Source organism: Nicotiana attenuata, unplaced genomic scaffold, assembly GCF_001879085.1.
Source record: "Nicotiana attenuata strain UT unplaced genomic scaffold, NIATTr2, whole genome shotgun sequence".
Taxonomy (NCBI): Eukaryota; Viridiplantae; Streptophyta; class Magnoliopsida; order Solanales; family Solanaceae; genus Nicotiana; species Nicotiana attenuata.
This window is the reverse complement of record NW_017672600.1, coordinates 24,006-31,700: the sequence shown is the minus strand read 5'-3', so window position 1 is coordinate 31,700 and position 7,695 is coordinate 24,006. Positions and strand designations below refer to the sequence as shown.

At 36.8% G+C, this 7,695-nt stretch overlaps 1 protein-coding gene across 2 annotated transcripts; it reads right to left on the bottom strand.

The window, feature by feature from the left end:
- Positions 1-3,913: 3,913 nt before the first annotated feature.
- LOC109213818 (omega-3 fatty acid desaturase, endoplasmic reticulum) lies at positions 3,914-6,566 on the bottom strand. 2 transcript variants are annotated; one of them, XM_019377654.1, is made up of 9 exons: positions 6,462-6,566; positions 5,558-5,884; positions 5,377-5,466; positions 5,219-5,285; positions 5,050-5,142; positions 4,788-4,973; positions 4,640-4,720; positions 4,402-4,539; positions 3,914-4,315 (listed from the first exon to the last, which is right to left on the bottom strand). In XM_019377654.1, the coding sequence occupies exons 2-9, from the start codon at positions 5,851-5,853 to the stop codon at positions 4,127-4,129; spliced, it is 1,140 nt and encodes a 379-aa protein (XP_019233199.1). In that variant the 5' UTR covers positions 5,854-5,884; positions 6,462-6,566; the 3' UTR covers positions 3,914-4,126. The 2 variants fall into 2 exon arrangements, with proteins under 2 accessions (XP_019233199.1, XP_019233198.1); XM_019377653.1 differs by lacking the exon at positions 6,462-6,566 and adding an exon at positions 6,014-6,284.
- Between the last annotated feature and the right edge of the window lie 1,129 nt (positions 6,567-7,695).

The window sequence follows — 7,695 nt, the reverse complement described above, 5'->3', positions numbered from 1 at the left end:
TTGTGAGGGTTTCACCAAACTTGTTCAGTAAGACCGATTCGATCTCATGTTGAGCCAAATCGTTCCCTTTCACAGTCGTGGTGTATGTTGTGATGTGCTCCTGAGGATCCGAAGTCCCATCGTAATTTGGTATGTCTGGCATCTTGAACCTCTTCGGAATAAACATTGGTGTTGCGCTCAGCTTAAATGGAAATTGCATGTATTTTTTTGAATCTGGGCCTTTCAAAACTGGTGGTGCGTCCGGAATCTGATCCATTCGGGCATGAAACTCTTTCGCATTTTGATCCATACGTTCGTTCATTTCCCTTGATGATAGGTTATAATTACATATTTTAGTCGATTATTACACTCTAATTTACTGCACTTTAATTGAGGTTGAGCTTTAATCGCTAGTGTTTTGCACTAACTGTGTGTTTTATGCCTTGTAGGAGTGATTCCGAGCTATATAGATGTTATGGAATGAATTCAAGTGATTTGGAGCTTTGATGTCTGAGTAAAATCCCAAGGAATTAAGCTGGGACCGTGTTTGGGGGTCAACGGATGATAGTTAGAACAAACGAAGACTCGAGTAGGCATATTGCGCACTGTCTAGTAAAATAGACATAACGTTTTGCTCAGAACTCCATTTGGGCTCCACAATATATGGTTGGAAAGCTAATTCAAAGGGCTACAACATTCATGTTTTACGTTTTTCCACATTCGAAACGGAACAGGGTGAGAAATGCACGTCAATAGCGCTATCGCGCTCAAGTCGCGCTCGTCAGGCAGAACACTGGGCCACTAGCGCGAACACTAGCGCGACGACTAGCGCGATCGCGCTAGTCAAACCCGGGAAAAATGTCCTTTTTCACATTGGAGAAGTTATAATTGTTTGGGCCCAACCCTACTTGGTATATATACATGGAAAAACGGTATTTTGAAAGTGGAGGACGTTTTTGAGAGGAAAACACAAGCACAGAGCCGCCGTGGAGGTCGGGTTTCATCTTTTCTTCCACCAACTTAGTCTTTTTATGTTTCTTTGTATGATTTGTTGTTTTGCTACCATGTCTATGTGGATCTAAACTTCACGTTCTAGGGTTGTGGTTCTTTCATGACTATTATTATTCGAATATTGATTTTGATTCCTTAGTTTATCATATTGGTTTATTTATTCAATCCTGCACTTAATTATTTAATTGCTTGATCACCAATTGAATACTATCTACGAATCTAGAGTTGAACTCGAAAGTGGGAATTCTAGATTGCATATAGGATTGAATAGAGCAAGTTCTTGAACCTGGGCATCGGGGAACGGATTCGCGGTTAGGATAGACATATACCTAATTGCCTTGCTTGGTTGAAATACAGGAATTATAAATGCGTTCTTGTTGATTCTAACTCCATAGACATATATGCATTAGGTTAGCTTGAATAGGCGAGTAAGAACTCGACAGATTCTTATGAGCAATATTAACCCTGTCAACCAATAAACTCGATAAATTAGTTAGTCAATTCAATTGAAGAATACAATAGGAATGTTAGATAGCCCATAACCCTAGATCGTTTTCTTTACATTGATATCATAAAAATCTGCTCTTTCTCTGTTCAAAGTTCATTATTATATTCTTTATTTAATTAGTTTAGAATCAAATACTTCTAGGTTTAATTCTTCTATAGATAATTAGGATAGTCTAATTTAGTTAATAGTTAATCACAAATCCTCGTGGGAACGATACTCTACTCACTACTTTATTACTTGACGATCACGTGCACTTGCGTGAGTGCGTTTGGCCGCAACATGAACCTCATGAGCTCGATTTTGAAGGGGTCATCCCGTTGTCATTCCAGATCTGCTACCGGTCCCTCTGGCACCATCAATATCGACCTCCCCTCTTGCGGTGTTATTATCGATTCTTTGAGCCGTTTGATTTGCAGGAGCGCTAGGAGGAACCGGGCCCCTTCCGTTTACATTATTGGAAGCACCTGACAATGCTTGTTTTAACTCTGTCATTACCCGGTCCTACCTTGAGATATGACTCATGATTGCCTTCTGCCGTTCTCTTAAGATTTTCACCGTTTCCACAATATGTTCTTCCTCCGCGTCATCCGGAGTTGGCTCCTGCACATGTCGGGAGTGTTGCCCTTCTCGAACCGGGGTTGCTTCGTCCCCTTCATTTCGGGTGTTGCTGATTGAATCTTCATGTTGAAGCAAATCTTCGTGTCACTCAATGTTGTGTGGGGTGGTGACATCATTAGCTGCCATTTTCTGATTTCTTTCTAGGGAAAAATCAAACAAGTTAGTAACAAACATAAGGATCAAAGCAATTACGCAACTGTCCAAGCCCTACGGTGGGCGCCAAACTGTTTACCTGCAAAATGGTACAATTAATTTATTACGTGATTTATAGACAAGCGAACTGATTTAATCCATAAACGATAAAGAAATAAGATAAAAATAAGACGTAGCAATAGAAATTGAAGAAGATGACAAGCGTTGCTCCGATCACAATATCTCCGAGGAAAAAATAAAAGCAATGACAAAGAGCAAATAAAGTTGTTTAATTGAGAGCGAAAGTAAAATATAGCATGTGTTTCTCCCAAAATTTCATGTGTTACAATGGATGTTGAGCATGCTATTTATAGCTATACCTAGGGAAACAACATCATATGATCAAGCCCCACTTAAATGATAATAAAGGAGTCATTAATAAATATGTAACGGCATGCCATGAATACAAATATTCTCTGTGACGATTGCTTATTAATGTTAGAGAATATTCTCTCATGGAATGCTATCCGATGAAAAATACTCAATCTGTTCCCGTTGAACATGCTCCCTTCGGGACTTACCCGATGTCGATTGCAGTTGTTGTTCTCGGTACTGGTTGTTACTTGACTCGTCTTTTACCTATCTTAGGTTCAACGTGTCATGCTATCGTTCGACCATTTATTATAAATCAATTTTATCCCATACAATAAGTTTTAATATTCTTTTTTTAAAAACAAAATGCCTTCACTTAGAAAGGTACGAGTGGGTAATAACTTCGTTACCGAGTTTAAAAACTTACCATTAAGAAATCATAACAAAAGTAGATGCAGATGTGTGGCAAAGTGATAAAGTGTGTCAGGAGTGAAGCAAGGAGGAGTACTTAAATATAAAAACAATAGAGAATTCCTTCTGAAGATGTTGGGGTTGGTGGATGCAGCAGTTTTGTTTGGACTTCCAAGAAAAGCACAGATCCACATAGAGAGTCAGCAGAGGCACAAAGGTGGGCGTAGTGGTTCACTATACGAGGCTAGTGTTTCCCCTGTTTTCCCCTGCTTCTCTTTCTTATTTATGGAACAGAGACGAGCAACAACTAGCTTCAGAGCTTCCACTTGTATATCCTCGTTCTATCACTATCCTGTGGTACCGTTTGCATCCTCGAAAACAATCTATGAGTTTGGAGAGGCTAATGATTCTGTATGATACGACAATATATTTCTGGACCATTTTTGGCAATCGTCTCTTTCTAAAGTACTTACTTGTTTTTACATATATATGGATGCCCCTTGAATAACTTAACTAGGTAACCTGTTCACACCAATTGTTCTTTCCTAAATAATCGTGTAGCTCGTCACATGAAATTCACATAAACTAAACTCATTTTCTATGTTTAAGTAAAACATATTATATTGGCGTTAAAGTCTTGAGATTATAATACTAGTTGAGGTAGTAATTAGATAATGGGAAGGTACTTGGACAGTCCTCATCTAAGCTTTGCCTACACCGAAAGGACAAACGTATTCACCCTCTTTTACTTTAAATTACCCTTGTGACAGAAAGACTACTCTTTAGCTAATGGAAGCAAACAATATTTTACTGTCATTTCCCCTCTCTTTGGAATTCGCCATACGGTTGCTCAACCAAGAAAGAAAAAAGGGAAAGCCAAGATTGAAGGAATAGAAATAAACCATGAAACATGAAAAAAAAGCCCTGTTCTTTCTTGTAGTTTTGTTTTCAAGAGAGAAATAATGGGAACACAATCTTATCGACTAACAAAAAGCTCTCAAGCCTATTTTTTCAATAGGTTGCAATTATAAAACTATAGCTAATACCAAGTTTGTGGAACTAGTTAATGAGATTGTTTTGATTTCTCTTTGTCACTCATTCATCCTTTGGAGCAGATCGGAAGATGTGTGGATCGGTCTGATAGAAAACAATCTCCCCGGAATCGCTAACATAATGATCCTGCTTCATGCTCCTTGTTAAATCCTTAACCAAGTGAAAAGGAATTGGCCCTGATTTCTTGGGTTCCCTGTAATACTTGCCAAGTACTGGCTTTGCTGCTTTGGTCTGCAACATATTTTAGAATCATCAGCAGCAGGTTTCAGTATTAGAATACTAGATGGTACAGTACTATTAATTTTAGAACAACATACCGCTTCTCTCAAGTGATAATGTGGTATCTGAGGAAATAGATGGTGGATAACATGTGTTCCAATGTCATGATGTATGTTGTTAAACAATCCGTAGTCTCTATCAACTGTGGTTAGTCCTCCTCTTAGATAACTCCATTCCTGTTCAATTTTTCACTAGGTTTAGCATTTGACACTTCACATACAACATACTTATCAAAATTTTCAAATACTAGATGAGGATATTGATGATGTCGTATACCTTGCCGCGGTACCAGGGAAGCTTCTTCTCATAACCATGGTGATGCAAGTAGGTAACAAAATCCAGCCACATTACAAAAATCTGAAAACAAGATGCAGAGTTAATTAATGAAGAAAAAGCAAATTAAGTAGAGATTTGCGTGACTGACCAAGTAAGGAGCGCCATAAATCTTAAACATTTGCAGAGAACCAAAGGCAGTGCACAGATAGACGAGGAGAGCTGCCATGACAGTCCAGCACAGAGTTGATGTTACCACATACTTCCTCTCATGGGGTTGGAACAAATCACTGTATGGGTTGAAATGAGAACCAGATTTTCCTGGACTTCGCTTCATCTGCATCACAGATGTATAACATGAAATCTTTTGTATCTACGTTACGTTTCAAATGTAGATAGATGCAATCTCTTACCAGGTACACTGGATATGCTAACAAGGGAAAGGGGATCTTGTATCTTAGGAACTTGGTCGAATAACCCACTTTGTTGTATAGCTTTTCAGGCATCTGGAGGAAAAGAGATTATTATATATTTACTTTATTTATGGGTAAATAATTGGCAGTAATAATATAAGGAACATACCGGCACCCAAGACTCATCAGTCTCCACATTTCCATGGTTCTGATGGTGAGTTTTGTGGCTGATTCTCCTGTTAGAGAAAAGTATCCATACATTAACTTATGAAAGTAAAAAAGATAAATTACCTAAAAGAAAAAGAGGAGATAAATTGAAGCACCAACCAGCCATGGTAGGGTACCAGAATGGCAGAATGAAGTATGTGACCAACCACATTATTTAGCAACTGGCTGTCTGAAAAGCTGCCATGGCCACTACAAAAAGAAAAGAGAAGGGGAAAACACAAAAATAAAGCAACATATTCGAATCTGAAAACAGCAATGTTGATTAAGACAAGATAGTTACCAATCATGTCCAAGAACAAAGATTGCCCAAAACATGGTGCCTTGGATAGCCCAGTAAACTGGGTAAAACAACCAACTATCCAAGTGAATTGCTATGACAATCAAGGTAGCAACAAATACAACGTCCCTCACAACATAGCTCAAGGACCTAAATGGATCTTTAACCCAGCAATGCTTAGGGATTGCATTTCGTATCTCAGCCAGCCTGAACGGAGGAGGGGCACTGGGGTCGAATTCAAACTCCATCTCGTTAAAGCTGCTCTTATCATAAATCTCACTTATTCCCAGAGACCCCATTGATTTTCGTCCAGAGTCTTCAACCCTGAACCTGTTTTGAGTGGAGAATAACAATGTTAGGTCCAAGATATTTTATAATGCAGAGGGAAACATAAGAATAAAGCAATTATTCGGATATTTTACACCGTCCAAGTAAATAAATATGCTTTTCCCCCCTTACATTTCGGTTAACTAAAGTCATGTGAAGAGAATCTTGAAAAGGTCATTTAACAGATAAAACAGATTATAAACATTTCCGGAGAATGCAGATTATGATACTAATATTCTGGGTGAAACCAACGGCTCTTCTTGTTTAGTGGCCACCACATGCAGAGTTACACCATTTTCCCATCTCAGAAAAAGAAAATAAATGGTTAAAAATTGTATGAACGGCGGAGTAATCGAAAAATGGTTTTTTTTTTTCCTTTTCTCTAGATTTGTTCCAAAACAAGAACAAAGATCCAAAATCTGATATTCCAGATTTTCAGAAACTCTGTGTAAAGAAAAAAGAAATTCTATAGCAACAAATGAACAATTTCTTAAATTGATAATAATTAGGTCTCAAGGAGACAGAGATGGAACAAGAAAGTTTCCGAGGAAAGTGGACATTAAGGTAAGGTAGCATTTACCTTTTGACAGCTCTCCGTATTTCTCTACACTGCCTCTCCTTCAGTTTCCTTTTGTGCTGTCTAAAAGTATATTTATAGAAAAAAGGAACTAACCCCGGGGAATATGGGGATACATGGAAGTTAATGGTTACAGGCCAAAAGTGAACTATCTAACTCAAGCTTGGGATTTTTTTAAATACATTTTTTTAATTCAAGTATTTTTCTTAATTATAATCCGCGCTTGGTTATCGTCCCCCCCAAAAAAACATCAATTTTAGAGATAACTATATTCTTATAACCTTTTCAATAATCACTTCTACAAACTGTCAAAAAATTGGTCCGATAAGTTAACCCATAGGGGTGGTTTGGTTACCGGAACAAGGATACTAATTTCGAGATAGAATTTGAGATTGTATTGATTATTACATATTTAGCAATGGATATAAGTTTAATATTGTACTATTTGTATATTATACCCCTTTATAATTTATAACTTTATAAAATGACCTTTTTTGGATTTTTTATGTGAAAAAAGACAGATCTCTTATAAGTAAATCTCCCATGTTTCAAAAAAAGAAAGATAAGATCATAAAACTAAAAATAAATTTGTAAAGAGTCACAAAACCAATTGACATACACTTTATATCAAAAAACCTGATTTTAGTTATTTTATATAAATAATTTAATAGCTAATTCCATAAAATATCAAAGCTTGTCTATTCCACAATTGAATCAAAGGACCCCATAGGGTTAAGCTATTTGCTTGCGTGGACCATGGTATAAAAATATGGTAATATCGTGGCTCTCTCTCTACTGCGAAATATCTTTATCTTTTTCTTACTAGCTTGCCTGCATTTGCATTACGCACCATCCTTGTTCCCGAGGAAGAGCGAGGATACCCTTTTTTTAGCATTCTATATAAAAGAAATTCATGAATGGAATAATTAAGATTCTTATTTGAATTATTATATACAAATTTCTTTCTAAAAATACTTGTACATACACACTATTCTCTTCGGACCCCACGGTGTAAAGTACTACTGCATATATTATTGTTGTTGTTGTTGCTTTAAATGTGAAACTCACCCTCAAAGTTTGAACTATACTCATTATCCCCTCCGGTTCTATGCAATATCTATGTTTCCCTCGATATTTTCAGTCTCCACCTATGTAATACCTTTTTATTATATATATATATATATATATATATATATATATATATATATATATATATATATATATATATATATATATA

What these genes read in the sequence shown, in the direction of transcription:
- LOC109213818 (XM_019377653.1), bottom strand. An exon ending in CTGATGAGTCTTGGGTGCCG is followed by an intron (nt 5,143 to 5,218) that starts GTATGTTCCTTA and finishes CTTTTCCTCCAG; the next exon opens with ATGCCTGAAAAGCTATACAA. An exon ending in TTTATGGCGCTCCTTACTTG is followed by an intron (nt 4,721 to 4,787) that starts GTCAGTCACGCA and finishes TCTTGTTTTCAG; the next exon opens with ATTTTTGTAATGTGGCTGGA.